Source organism: Micropterus salmoides, unplaced genomic scaffold, assembly GCF_014851395.1.
Source record: "Micropterus salmoides isolate LMB-PRFRI ecotype aquatic unplaced genomic scaffold, ASM1485139v1 Ms_hic_scaffold_2545, whole genome shotgun sequence".
In the NCBI taxonomy this organism is placed as follows: domain Eukaryota; kingdom Metazoa; phylum Chordata; class Actinopteri; order Centrarchiformes; family Centrarchidae; genus Micropterus; species Micropterus salmoides.
Window position 1 is genome coordinate 21,637 of NW_024041757.1, and position 15,600 is coordinate 37,236.

Consider the following 15,600-nt stretch of genomic DNA (forward strand, 5'->3'; position numbering starts at 1 on the left):
TGGTATCCTATGACGTGACTACTTTGTTCACCTGCATCCCCACCATAGAGGCAGTAGAAACCGTTAGGAAACGGCTAACACAAGACAACACCCTGGACAACAGAACTAGCCTCAGCCCTGACCAGATCTGCAAATTACTCGACCTCTGTCTAAACACCACCTATTTCCAGTACAACGGTGGATTCTACAGACAGAAGCATGGCTGTGCCATGGGCTCACCGGTATCCCCGATTGTGGCCAACATCTACATGGAAGAAGTGGAGAATGAAGCCCTCAACTCCTTCAGAGGAACAGCACCGAGCCACTGGTACAGATATGTGGACGACACCTGGGTCAAAATCAAAAGCCAGGAAGTGCAAGCCTTCACAGAACACATCAACTCTGTGGACAGTAACATCAGGTTCACACGAGAAGATGTTCACAACAACAGTTTGGCCTTCCTGGACTGCGCTGTACACATTGAAGAGGCAGGAGCCTGCAGATTGGTGTTTACAGAAAACCCACACACACAGACCAATACCTACTGTTCGATTCCCACCACCCACTGGAGTACAAGCTAGGGGTCATGAGAACACTGCACCACAGAGCGGAAAACATACCAACAAGCGCCCAAGCCAGAGAGAAGGAACAGAACCACCTGAAGGGGGCACTTACAGCCTGTGGATACCCTAAATGGACCTTTGTGAAGACAGCCACAAAATCCAAGAAGAACAAAACTACAGGGGAGGAAAAGAAGGTCAAACGCAACAACATTGTGATTCCATACATGTCTGAAGTATCAGAGAAACTCAGGAGGATTTTTAACAAACATAACATCCCTGTGTTTTTTAAACCCAAGAACACACTAAGACAGATGCTGGTCCACCCCAAAGACCGCACACCCAAACACAAGAAAAGCAATCTAGTGTATGCGGTCCAATGCAGTGAGGAATGCACAGACCTGTATATTGGGGAGACTAAACAACCACTACACAAACGCATGGCTCAACACAGAAGGGCCAACTCCTCAGGTCAAGACTCTGCTGTCTACTTACATCTGAAGGACAGAGGACACTCGTTTGAGGACCACCAGGTGCATATTTAGACAGAGAAGATGGATGGTTTGAAAGAGGTGTCAAGGAAGCCATCTACACCAGGGTTGAGAAGCCGTCATTGAACAGGGGAGGGGGTCTACGCCACCACTTATCCCCCACTTACAATGCTGTCCTTTCATCACTTCCCAGGAAACTCAACAAACGTAACCTATTGGCCTCAGGTGAAGATACCAACGATGGTCGTTTAGTCTTGGCCACAGGTAGTCTTAACGACTGTAACGACTGTCGTCACAGCAACAAGGAACACTAACGAACCAGCGGTATCGATGACCCGGGATAACGACCCCACTGAGGTTAAATAGCTGAGTTTCCCTGCCAGTCAGTCAGAACTGAAGAAGTCCTTTGGATAAGGGACGAAACGTCTTCCAGTAGCTTCAACCAAGTCCAGTTGCCCTTCATTTTAACCTTCGTTGGATAACGGACGACAATGTTCTTTGCATCGTAGACTGACACAATAACGGCAACAATGTTACTTAGAGCTGTCAAAATACCTCTCCTCCCTGTTCTCCCGTCTTCCTTTTTGGCTAATAGCGGATAAGGTCCGATGCCGCTGAGCTGCAGCGCATTCACGTCAGGGATGGTCCATACAGTATGGCAGCCTTAATATGATTAATAACTGTAATAACATTACTGTTTTGGAAATAGTAATCCGTCACACTATTCTTTACTGGGAAAAGTAATATTACAGTATTACTGCCCAACATATTACTGCTAATGCTGTGTTTATTAGTGAAGGAGCGCTAACCATGATGTTAATCCAGCACAGTCACATTATAAACAGGTGGTTGTAATGAGGGTAATGAGGAGGAGAGTAGGAGGAAAGAGCTAGCTTAGCTTAAAAAAAATAAAATTAATTGATGCTGTGTGAATGCTTGTCAGTACGGCTTCTCTCCAGTGTGAACACGTTGGTGTTTTTTTAGCTCACTTGATGTAGTGAAAGTCTTCCCACAGTGTTCACACCAGTACGGCTTCTCTCCAGTGTGAACACGCAGGTGGGCTTTTAGGTTACTTGATGAAATGAATGCTTTTTCACACTGGTCACAGCTGTAAGGTTTCTCACCAGTGTGAACACGTTGGTGGCTTTTCAGATGACCTGATTGAGTGAAAGTTTTTCCACACTGGTCACAGCTGTAAGGTTTCTCTCCAGTGTGAATACGCAGATGGATTTTTAGGTGACCTGATTGAGTGAAAGTTTTTCCACACTGTTCACACCAGTGGGGTTTCTCACCAGTGTGAACACGTTGGTGTTTTTTTAGGACACCTGAATGAGCAAAAGTTTTTCCACACTGGTCACAGCTGTACGGTTTCTCTCCAGTGTGAACACGTTGGTGGCCTTTTAGTTCACCTGCTGAAGTGAAGGTTTTTCCACACTGGTCACAGCTGTACGGTTTCTCTCCAGTGTGAACACGTTGGTGGCTTTTTAGTTCACCTGATGAAGCGAAGGTTTTTCCACACTGGTCACACCAGTATGGTTTCTCTCCAGTGTGAATACGCAGATGGATTTTTAGGTGACCTAATTGAGTGAAAGTTTTTCCACACTGTTCACACCAGTGTGGTTTCTCTCCAGTGTGAACACGTTGGTGGATTTTTAATTGATCGGACCTACTGAAAGTTTTTCCGCATTGTTCACACCAGTACGGCTTCTCTCCAGTGTGAACACGCATGTGGTTTTGTAACTTATCAGACTTACTGAAAGTTTTCCCACATTGTTCACACCAGTGAGGTTTAACTCCAGTGTGAACAGCCCGGTGGACTTTTAGTGTACTTGAATGATTGAAAGCTTTCCCACACTGGTCACAGCTGTAAGGTTTCTCTCCAGTGTGAACATGTTGGTGGATTCTTAGGTGGCCCGCTGTAGTGAAAGCTTTCCTACACTGGTCACAGCTGTATGGTTTCTCTCCAGTGTGAACACGTTGGTGGACTTTTAGTGCACCTGGTGTAGTGAAAGTTTTCCCACACTGGTCACAGCTGTACAGTTTCTCTCCAGTGTGAACTCTCTGATGAATCTTTAAAGAGTCCAATCTTTTGAAGGATTTGTCACAGTGCCGACACCGGTGACGTCTGATTCCCTCTCTTCCGCTCCGCTTCTATAGCAACAGACAGACATACAGAGAGAAAGACAGTAAGTATCTAATTTTTAAAAGTCTACCTGCCCTGTACTCTGCTGCAGCTGAACTTCTAAATCACTAAGCCTCACCTCCATGGCTACTAATAAACTACACTTGTAACACATAGCATTACGACTATAGGCGGCAGAGGAGTAACTGGACATCAAGGCAAGAGAGAGCAGGAGAGGGAGAAGCCATCGCTACCAGCCAAGCTAAAGTGCCGTAGAGTTTATCTAGAACCATAACTGACATTTAGAACATGTCTGTTTGACATACTAATGTAATGCCTACTAACCCTTTCACGCATAGTGGTCACTACAGTGGACAGCTATTCAAAAGCCATTTTCTTGAATGGCCAGAGGTTCTGATATTCTAGTTGCACATCAGCCACTACAGTGGACACTAGTGTGTCATGCCATACACTGCCACCATCTGGTAAGCCATTGTAAGTGCAACTTAAATTTGTCAAAACCAAGATGGCCGACAGACATTCGGGAACATTGAGCAGCTCAGGTAAATCTTGCCATTCCTCCAATTATAGGAGACCCCTGCAGGTAAATAAAATTTTGTAACATCTAGTAAAAACTATGGAGTAATACAATTGTAAAACTTTATAGTATTGATTTTATGTTGGAAATTACAATTAATCAGCTTGCCTTGCAGTGAATTTCTGAATGGGCGAGTAGAGGCTACTCGCTTTAACTGGATAATGTCTGCCGTTTCTCTGCTACTGTTCCTCTCTTTTCCACCGTTGTTTGCAAACCAATAAATTACAATCAGCAGTCAAATAGCACACAAGTCTCACCGCTGTCCGCTTCAGATCAATCGTCAGCATTAAATACAAATAGTAGCCAGACTCGGTGTGTTTACAGCCAACAGCTAATGGAGTCCAGAGTTGTTGTTTTCATCAGTCAGGAGTTTTACAGTTTGTTTTTTCTTTGTTTTTTTTGTTTTTTTACACACAGAGCCGAAGTCAGTCTCCTCCTCCAGGTAATTAAGCTCGTTAAACATCCCGTTCCTCCGACGCAGGCGGGCAGAAACGTGAGTGCTGCAGCTGATCTGTAGCTCGTCGCTGGAAATGTTTTAATAACCTACCAAACTGTCACAATTTTATTTGTGTAGTTTCTCTGTGCTTGAGTTATTTTAAGAACTTAATGGCGATATGTTAGAGTGTCTCTTCATTATACTCCCACACAAAAAAAGCTGCTTTAATGGTCAAGCACAGCCTATAGTTTGCCATTAAATTCCAATCAAATCTGATGTTCATTTATAAATTCTGCTCATGGATAGTGGTTACAAGTAGCCTAGGCCTAATGATGCCTGTGCATCTTCAGCTGGTTAATTTGCCTAATCTACTTTAACGAACTCCTCCTAGGGATTTAGTCGGATCAACGTCAAATTTCTGCTGTGCCTTCTAAAGGCATTGACGATGAAAAGTTGTGCTATTTGCGAGTTTTCGTCAATGGGCGTGTCCGTGGCGTGGCGTCAAAGATCAACTCTTCGCCACGACACAGGAAGTTGTTGTTACTTCAGTGTATATGCTCACATCTGCACCAAAGTGTACATGTAGGATGAGAGTCCCGCCCTGAACACATGTACATGCTGACATTCACCCACAGTCATAGCGCCACCTGCTGGCAACAGGAAGTGACTTTTAACAAAGCAGCCCTCGCCGCACGTTTCACCTACGTGCACGAATTTTCTGTGGTACGTGTATCTTGTCCAGACGCACAAAAAAGCCTCTTGGAGCGATGCCCTAAAACCACAGGAAGTCGGCCATTTTGAATTTTATGTCAAATTTTGGATGATTTACACACTTCGTACTTTAACGAACTCCTCCTAGGGATTTAGTCGATCAACGTCAAATTTGTGCTGTGCCTTCTAAAGGCATTGAAGATGAAAAGTTGTGCTATTTGCGAGTTTTCGTCAAGGGGCGTGGCGTGGCGTCAAAGATCAAGTCTTCGCCATGACACAGGAAGTTGTGTAACTTCAGTGTACATGCTCACATCTGAACCAAACTTTACGTGCTTGATAACTGTCCCACCCTGAAGACATCTACACGCCAATACCGATTTATATTCATAGCAGCAAGTGCTATGTAGCTCCACATAGGGAACACAGGAAGTGACATATACAGTGAGGAAAATTAAAAAAAATAAGTATTTGAACACCCTGCTATTTTGCAAGTTCTCCCACTTAGAAATCATGGAGGGGTCTGAAATTGTCATCGTAGGTGCACGTCCACTGTGAGAGACAATCTAAAAAAAAAAATTCCAGAAATCACAATGTATGATTTTTTAACTATTTATTTGTATGATACAGCTGCAAATAAGTATTTGAACACCTGAGAAAATCAATGTTAATATTTGGTACAGTAGCCTTTGTTTGCAATTACAGAGGTCAAATGTTTCCTGTAGTTTTTCACCAGGTTTGCACACACTGCAGGAGGGATTTTGGCCCACTCCTCCACACAGATCTTCTCTAGATCAGTCAGGTTTCTGGGCTGTCGCTGAGAAACACGGAGTTTGAGCTCCCTCCAAAGATTCTCTATTGGGTTTAGGTCTGGAGACTGGCTAGGCCACGCCAGAACCTTGATATGCTTCTTACAGAGCCACTCCTTGGTTATCCTGGCTGTGTGCTTCGGGTCATTGTCATGTTGGAAGACCCGGCCTCGACCCATCTTCAATGCTCTAACTGAGGGAAGGAGGTTGTTCTCCAAAATCTGGCAATACATGGCCCCGGTCATCCTCTCCTTAATACAGTGCAGTCGCCCTGTCCCATGTGCAGAAAAACACCCCCAAAGCATGATGCTACAACCCCCATGCTTCACAGTAGGGATGGTGTTCTTGGGATGGTACTCATCATTCTTCTTCCTCCAAACACAGTTAGTGGAATTATGACCAAAAAGTTCTATTTTGGTCTCATCTGACCACATGACTTTCTCCCATGACGATCATCCAAATGGTCATTGGCAAACTTAAGACGGGCCTTGACATGTGCTGGGTTAAGCAGGGGAACCTTCCGTGCCATGCGTGATTTCAAACCATGACGTCTTAGTGTATTACCAACAGTAACCTTGGAAACGGTGGTCCCAGCTCTTTTCAGGTCATTGACAGCTCCTCCCGTGTAGTTCTGGGCTGATTTCTCACCTTTCTTAGGATCATTGAGACCCCACGAGGTGAGATCTTGCATGGAGCCCCAGTCCGAGGGAGACTGACAGTCATGTTTAGCTTCTTCCATTTTCTAATGATTGCTCCAACAGTGGACCTTTTTTCACCAAGCTGCTTGGCAATTTCTCCGTAGCCCTTTCCAGCCTAGTGGAGGTGGACAATTTTGTCTCTAGTGTCTTTGGACAGCTCTTTGGTCTTGGCCATGTTAGTAGTTGGATTCTTACTGATTGTATAGGGTGGACAGGTGTCTTCATGCAGCTAACGACCTCAAACAGGTGCATCTAATTTAGGATAATAAATGAAGTGGAGGTGGACATTTTGAAGGCAGACTAACAGGTCTTTGAGAGTCAGAATTCTAGCTGATAGACAGGTGTTCAAATACTTATTTGCAGCTGTATCATACAAATAAATAGTTAAAAAATCATACATTGTGATTTCTGGATTTTTGTTTTAGATTATGTCTCTCACAGTGGACATGCACCTACAATTTCAGACCGCTCCATGATTTCTAAGTGGGAGAACTTGCAAAATAGCAGGGTGTTCAAATACTTATTTTCCTCACTGTAGCACCTTCATGCGGCGTCGGAACCTCGTAGCAAATTCACAGCCGCACCGGCAGAGCTCCGGCTTACACCCGGACGCGCTACAAGTGCGAGGGCCCGCCCAACGCCCAATGCAAGCATGTACACTGAAGTTACAACTTCCTGTTTCATGGCGAATCATCGACGCTACAGACATGTCCATTGACGAAAACTCGCAAATAGCACAACTTTTCATCGTCAATGCCTTTAGAAGGCACAGCAGAAATTTGATGTCGATCCGACTAAATCCGTAGGAGGAGTTCGTTAAAGTACGAAGTGTGTAAATCATCCAAAAATGGCCGTAAAATTCAAAATGGCCGACTTTCTGTTGACTAGGGTATGGGTTGTTGAGGCTTTTTTGTGCGTCTTGATATGATACATGTCCCCAAAAAATTTCGTGCACTTTAACAAGTGTAAAGACAATAATACAAAAACAATACAAGATAAAAGCATGAAAACATTGAAAAGACTAAAATACAAATTTAAGATAAATATAAAATTAGTAAAATACAATAAAATAAAAGGATAAAATAATGGTCTCGGTGTCCTTAAAAGTTAACATTGATCGAATTTTTGCTATATTTCTAAGTTGATAAAAACATGATTGAACAAGCTTTGTGGTGTGCTGCTCGAAATTTAAATTACTATCAAACCAAACACCAAGGCTCTTTGCCACAGGCTTAATGTGATTTACTAGGGAACCAGCAGATGGCAGTATTTGTTTTACCATCTGCTGGGACCCGATGACCAGGATTTCTATTTTGTCCGAGTTCAGCTGGAGGAAATTACTTGACATCCATTTTTTAACTTCACAAAGGCAGTTGTTAAGTGAACTCAGCATTCCAGGGTCTGTGGATCTGACGGGCAAGTATATTTGTGTGTCATCAGCATAAATATGAAAAGAAATGCCATGTTTATGGATAATATGTCCAAGGGGAAGCAGATACAAGGAAAACATTAAAGTTGCAAGCAGCGTTGGGCGGGCCCTCGCACTTGTAGCACGTCCGCGTGTGAGCCGCGGCTGTGAATTTCCTACGCAGTTCCGACGCCGCATGAAGGTGTATATTCACTTCCTGTGTCCCCTATGTGGAGCTACATAGCACTTGCCGCTATGAATATAAATCGGTATTGACGTGTAGATGTCTGCGGGTGGGAGAGTTATCAAGCACATAAAGTTTGTTTCAGATGTGAGCATGTACACGAACAATAATGTACCCAAACAAAAAATAAATTCCTTTTATATTTCCCTGCCTTGTTGTTTATGTGTACATACAGAGGAAGAATGTGAGAACAGCACACATTTCATCGTTACTGTGTGTTAGAGCATGGGAGAACAGTGGATACTTTTAATACAGCCCACACCCCTAATACTGTGTAACTATAACAAGTAGAGAACAGAAGAAAAAGATGTTCTTTCTTTACAACTGTCTGCATAGCTTATTCATATTGTGTAATGAATGAAAATAAATAGGCCTACTAGGCTCCTCTCCACTTTGACATTTAAGATTAGCTTGTTTGATCCACCTTCATACACATGTGACATTACTGTACAACTTGAGAAAGGTGAGTTGTTTTCTGCTCCAGCCTGCCTAAAAGAAAAGCGTTTTGGGGATTAAATGGACTTTATTAGCTGCTGCAGTGCAGGATGAACTCAGAATAGACCCATTCTCACCTTATTATTCTAAATCATGCAACGAAGAAGAAGAAATGCATAATAAATCCTGGGACAAAATCTGTCCACAAATACTGTACAGCATGTAGTCTAATGAACAAGATTGTGTTATAGCTGACTTGGGCAGTGAAATGTTTTTTTAATTCATGTGGTCATAGTTGTCCACAGCTCAAATCAGAATATAAGAAGAAATGTTTTATACCACCTCAAGAAGGCTTCCTATCAGAAAGGTAGGAAGGTATTTCAAATGTACAACTGCAGTACGTAAATCTAAGTAAAGTAATTTCCCTGACATTACTGTGTTACGCATGTACGAGGTTTTATACTTCCTGTGAGTATAATCCAAAGACTGCAACTTGCGTCTTTGTGAAGAGAGAAACGGACAGAAAAAGTCTCTAACTCTGCCTGTCAGCTCGCTCTGCTCCGTTAAAACTGAATTTACCATACAGAATTGAATACGAGTGCACTCCAGATTTAGCTGCAGCCAGCTGACCGTGTGCTTCTCCCTATACCGCAGTTCTGTGTCCATGCATGCAGCAAACTGAAAGCACTGTCTGTCGTGCTCTACGTGAAAAGAGAAGGAAGACATTGCTGGTAGTATTGTCTTCAGAGTTGTTAAACACCTCAGCGCACTGAAGGAAGCCATCTGACTGTGTGAGGGGCAAGATCGTTGATGTCTGCAGGCAGAGTAGGAGCTCTCCTGTCTGACTGGTCCACCAATAGCAGAGAAGATGACCCCTTGAGACACAGCCCCTCCTCATTTGCATAATGAGGCAGAAATGCATACAAAAATTTAAGACAGGCAGAATAAATACCATGGGTGAAAATAAATAAGGTAAATAAATACAAAGGAAGAATAAAACAGACAAAAATATTAAAACACACACATAATAAATACATTAAAAAAATTAGTAATAAATAAAGTTGAATAACAAATAAGGTAATTATAACAAAGGTGAATAATAAAGGCACTAATTAAAATATATATTTATGTCTCCTTGTATAATTTAATTACTACCTACATTTATTTATTTACTTTATTTTTTTGTGTATTTAATTGGATGCTTATTTTTTAGAGCATTTATTTATTTCTGTATTTATTTCTGGCTGTGTCAGATCGGTCCTCCATAACGGGGTGGGAGAGTTATCAAGCACGTAAAGTTTGGTTAAGATGTGAGCATGTACACTGAAGTTACAACAACTTCCTGTGTCATGGCGAAGACTTGATCTCTGACGCCACGCCACGGACACACCCATTGACGAAAACTCGCAAATAGCACAACTTTTCATCTTCAATGCCTTTAGAAGGCACAGCACAAATTTGAAGTCGGTCGGACTAAATCCCTAGGAGGAGTTCGTTAAAGTACGAAGTCTGTAAATCATCCAAAATTTGACGTAAAATTCAAAATGGCCGACTTCCTGTTGGGTTAGGCTATGGCTCCAAGAGACTTTTTTGTGCGTCTGGACAAGATACACGTACCACAGAAAATTCGTGCACGTAGGTAAACGTGCGGCGGGGGCTGCTTGTTAAAAGTCACTTCCTGTTGCCAGCAGGTGGCGCTATGACTGTGGGTGAATGTCAGCATGTACATGTGTTCAGGGCGGGACTCTCATCCTACATGTACACTTTGGTCCAGATGTGAGCATGTACACTGAAGTTACGACAACTTCCGTGTCATGGCGAAGAGCTGATCTTTGACGCCACGCCACGGACACGCCCATTGACGAAAACTTGCAAATAGCACAACTTTTCATCTTCAATGCCTTTAGAAGGCACAGCAAAAATTTGAGGTCGGTCGGACTAAATCCCTAGGAGGAGTTCGTTAAAGTACGAATGTGTAAATCATCCAAAAATGGCCGTAAAATTCAAAATGGCCGACTTCCTGTGACTTTAGGCTATGGGTTCTTGAGGCTTTTTTGTGCGTCTTGATACGATACATGTCCCCAGAAAATTTCGTACATGTAGGTTGAACGTGAACGAGGGGCTAATCATTTCCAATTTTCTAGGTGGCGCTAGCGAGTCATTTGCCACGCCCATGTGCGAAACTTGTAGAATACGAAATTTTTCACCGGTTCTGACATGTTTGCAAATTTTGGTGAGTTTTCGAGTATGTTTAGGCCATGTCATTTGGGCCTACTTTGCAGAAAAAAAATAAAAAAAAAAAAATAAATAAAAATAATCCAGCAAATTCAATAGGGACCTCGCACGGTCGTGCTCGGGCCCTAATAATCCGAGCAAATTCATAGGGACCTCACACGGTCGTGCTCGGGCCCTAATAAATAAATGTTGGTAGTAATTAAATTATACAAGGAGACATAAATGTATATATTTTAATTAGTGCCTTTACTTATTCACCTTTGTTATATTCCTTATTTATTTATTCTCCGTTATAATCTACAACTTTATTTATTACAAATTTTTAAATATATTTATTTGTGTGTGTTTTAATATTTTGTCTGTTTTATTCTTCCCTTTTATTTTTCTACCTTATTTGTTTTCACCCATGGTATTTATTTCTGCCTGTCCTTTTTAAATTTCTGTATGCATTTCTGCCTCATTATGCAAATGAGGAGGGCTGTGTCTCAAGGGGTCATCTTCTCTGCTATTGGTGGACCAGTCAGACAGGAGAGCTCCTACTCTGCCTGCAGACATCAACGATCTTGCCCCTCACACAGTCAGATGGCTTCCTTCAGTGCGCTGAGGAGTTCGTTAAAGTACGAAGTGTGTAAATCATCCAAAAATGGCCGACTTCCTGTTGACTTTAGGCTATGGGTTCTTGAGGCTTTTTTGTGCGTCTTGATACGATACATGTCCCCAAAAAATTCCGTACATGTAGGTTGAACGTGAACGAGGGGCTAATCTTTTCCAATTTTCTAGGTGGCTAGCGAGTCATTTTGCCACGCCCATGTGCGAAACTTGTAGAATACGAAATTTTTCACCGGTTCTGACATGTTTGCAAATTTTGGTGAGTTTGAGTATGTTTAGGCCATGTCAGTTGAGCCTACTTTGCAGAAAAAAAAAATGAAAAAAAAACTAATCCGAGAAAATTCAATAGGGACCTCGCACAGTCGTGCTCGGGCCCTAAAAATGGGTTCTAAGACCGACACCTGAGCACACCATATTTAACTCGACAGAATGAAGAGACATAGTTGTTTACAGACACACAAAACTTCCTATTTGACAGGTAGGAAAACCATTCTAGGGCAGTACCAGAGATCCCCACCCAGTGCCTCAGTCCGTCTAACATGATGTTGTGATCAATGGTGTCAAAAGCAGCGCTAAGGTCCAGGAGTACAAGGACTGAGCACATGCCTTCATCAGCAGACTTAAAGGTCATTGGTGACTTTAAGCAGGGCAGTCTCAGTGCTGTGGTACTTCCTAAAACCAGACTGAAACCTTTCAAATAATTTGTTATTTTCCAGTACAGTGAGCTGTTTGGACACAATTCTTTCTAGAATCTTTGCAATAAAAGGCAGTTTTGAAATTGGTCTAAAATTATGTGGGGGGAGGGAGGATCTAAACCAGTTTCTTTAAAATGTGTGTTCACGCAAGCCGTTTTAAAATAATCAGGGACCCAACCAGTATAGATAGGAGCTGTTGAAACAGAGATCAAATGGGGCCAACAGAATCTATTACTTTCAGTAAAAACTTTGTAGTATTACATCAATGGGCTGAGGACACTCATTTGTGATACTGTTTTTAAAAGCTCAGACAGGTCGATGGGATAAACTGGTTAAAAATCTCTTGTTGCTGGTGAGGAACCTCTGAGTAGAGGGCCACAGGGTAATAGAGGCTCTGATTGACACCACCTTACTGGTAAAATAAGATAAAAACAATTCACAGTCATCATTACTTCCAGCTGAGGCACAGGAGGGGTTGGGTTTACCACAGCTGATCCACAGTCTTAAACAGAAACCTTGGATTATGTGTTTATGTGTAGTAATGAGTTCAGAAAAAATAGTGTGTTCTCGCATCCTTAACCAAGTTATTGTAGTTAATTAATAAATCTTTCAGACTGAGGTAATGGACTTGGAGACTGGATTTTTTCCATCTGCGCTCTGCTTTCCTGCATTCCCTTTTGAGGCTGCGAATGCTGTCATTATCCAGGGTTGCTTACTAGCTTTAGACGTAGGCCTAACCTTTAGAGGGCATATATTTAGTGACGACAAGCAGATATGATTGAAGTGATCGACCAGATTGTTGGTGTTGGAATCAGACAGGTGTTGGCTTTGGCTCTGAAAGAATGCGCAAAACTTTGAAACACTTTGTTCATTAAAGATGCCAACACACGGAGCTTGGTGAGGCGGCATGAGTACAGCGAATCGCAGCTAAAAACAATACATCTGTGGTCAGATATGGTCATGTCCACTAATTCCACAGAGGAAATGCTGACACCCAGGGTAAAAACCTCCAGTGTTGACCACGGTTATGTGTTTGCCCTTTGACAGTTGTGTTTGAAGTTAAAAGAAAGAAGTGGCCATATTTAAAAAGTTAGTTGCATTAACATTGTTGGGTCATCAACATGAATTAAAATCGCCACAAAGAACAATTTATACAACCATATACACGCTCACTAGCCCACCACCACGACCACTGACCCTCGGTTGACTAAACAATCATATTGAGGCGGACACAGTTCAGCTAGCTCGCTATAGTCATTCATTTGCAAACAGGATCCAGTTAACATAAAATCTAGATTTGCAAACAAGATAAAATCATTTAAGATAAAAGTCTTACTTGACAGAGATCTCACATTGACGAGAGCCATTTTAAATGAGTTTGTTCTGGGTGCTGGGTTGGTGCAGTTGTCCTAATCCTTAAGAGATTACTAATATTTCTGTGTGGGATGTGCACATTTCGGTTTACTGGTCTATGCGTGATGATGAAAGGAATAGAAGTCTTGGAACAGTGCTGGGAGCAGACGGCTTTACATGCCAGCAGGTGGAGACAGTTGTTTGTGGCAGTGAGGCAGAGATCTGTTCAGTGAGCGGTGGTGCGTCCAGGTGTGCTGCATGAATGATTAGTAGTCATCACGTAAGTCATGTGTGGACCAAACCACATGCTGTATGTGAGCAGCTAACATTTCTGAGCCCCGTTTGTTTGGGTGAAGTCTTAAAAAGAGGCATTCTTTGCCAGAAAACAATCTTAGTATGACATTCTGACTCCACAATAACACCAACTAGTCATCCAGTCCAGTTACAATATATTTTTTATATATTTTTAACTATGTACCATTAACACTACTATAAATATTTGTACCATTTTTTCCATTTTCTATAGCAACATCACCTTTACTGTCTGTACCTCTGTGTGTATATTGTGTAGGCTGCCTCCCTCTCCCTCCTTCACCCCAACCGGTCGAGGCATGCCGCCCACCCTGAGCCATGGTTCTGCTTGAGGTTTCTGCCTCTTAAAAGGTTTTTTCCTTGCCTCTGTCGCCTAGTGCTGCTCTCAGTGGGAACTGTTGGCTTCTGTAAATAGCATCACAGAGTACGGTCTAGACCTGCTCTTTTATGAAAAGCGCTGTGAGATAACTGTTGTTTTGTGATTTGGCGCTATATAAATAAATTGAATTGAAATTGTTTTTAGAATACTGTATTTAGGGAAACTTGGTAGTAGTTTGCAGCAGTATTTTATTTATTGTTCTTTTATATTTCATAATTTATTTATTATGTGTAATTCGGAAGTTTGCTTAAAACATTGTAAACTGATTTTAATGTTTACAAACTTAATAATAAACCAGCAGGAATTTAATGTTTGAATTTTCCCCCCTTACTGTACTGAAAATAAACCAAACCATGACTTAAAAGCTGAGGTACGTACCGAACCGTGATTTTTGTGGTACCATTTTTAGATAGATATAGATTGTATGCAAGAGACGTCCTCTATCCCAGAAAAACCTAAATTACGATGTAGCCTAGAGGACGCAAGTTATTTAGGATAATATGACCGCGTTGTGAACCTCAATACAACTCTATGAGGAAAGCTCGTAACGGCAAAGATGGCGGTTATCCCGCCCCTCCTGCTAGACTTTAATCATATTTAAACAACTACAGCTTTGTGTTGTTGGTCAGAAAATAAGATTATGCTCCCAGACACCCAGAGGGACCGAGGCCACCCCCACAGTCTCTTGAAATCTTGGGGGAAACACTGGGATCTGGTCTAACGTTACACACGTGGAACAGTGTAAAGCAGTGAAATCTCATAAAGGTTTAACATGATATGAAAGTGAGTTTCAGACAGAGTTAAAGCTTTACATAAACAGCTTTGGCAACAATGTAATTTAACTTTCCCTTAACTGCGGAACCGGAAGTTAACATTAGCTTTGTCCCGCTAGCTAGCATGCTAACACACAGGCAGCAGGCTACATGCTACAAGAGCCTCCTGCTCCTCCTCTCCGGTTCCGACCGTCACATTAAGTGTGGGTTCTGTAGAGATACGGGGTTCTGATGGCTCCACTGTTGAATCCTGCTACATTACATCTTGTTTACAGTCAATATGAAGCTACGTGTCGGAACCAGGCCGAGCTAACGCGCACGTTAGCTTCTTGTTAGCTGCTAGCTGTGTTCATGAACACTGACCTGAACATCGGTGCTATCAGAGCTCGAGCCTGCTGTTTGTCCTCCGGGGACGTTGTTGCTCCGGGGCTCCGGGTCCTGGTTGTCCTCCTCCATCCCGCTCTCGGTCCTGGTCTCTGAGATCCAGCAGGTAGTGGTGTGTCCGTCCGTATCGAGGCTTCGAAGCGCGTGTCGAGGCCCCTGTTGATGACGTATGTGGTGACGTTCGTGACCTATTCAGGAGATGGTTTGCGGTTTTGCGTGCGATTCGAAAGGAGCAGCAAAATGCAGCGGACCGTCCTCAACATTTTGTGGACTTTTGAACTTGAAATTGACACAATTAGATTTTATCTACAGCTGATTTTAAATGACTAAAAAAGTTTATCAACTTATGTCAGAATTGCTTTGATCACACAG

The 15,600-nt window shown here is 42.4% G+C and overlaps 1 protein-coding gene across 1 annotated transcript; it reads right to left on the reverse strand.

Annotated features, from left to right (window-relative positions):
* Positions 1-1,581: 1,581 nt before the first annotated feature.
* LOC119919113 (zinc finger protein 227-like) lies at positions 1,582-15,416 on the reverse strand. The gene is made up of 2 exons (XM_038739588.1): positions 15,208-15,416; positions 1,582-3,181 (listed from the first exon to the last, which is right to left on the reverse strand). The coding sequence occupies exons 1-2, from the start codon at positions 15,298-15,300 to the stop codon at positions 1,970-1,972; spliced, it is 1,305 nt and encodes a 434-aa protein (XP_038595516.1). The 5' UTR covers positions 15,301-15,416; the 3' UTR covers positions 1,582-1,969.
* Between the last annotated feature and the right edge of the window lie 184 nt (positions 15,417-15,600).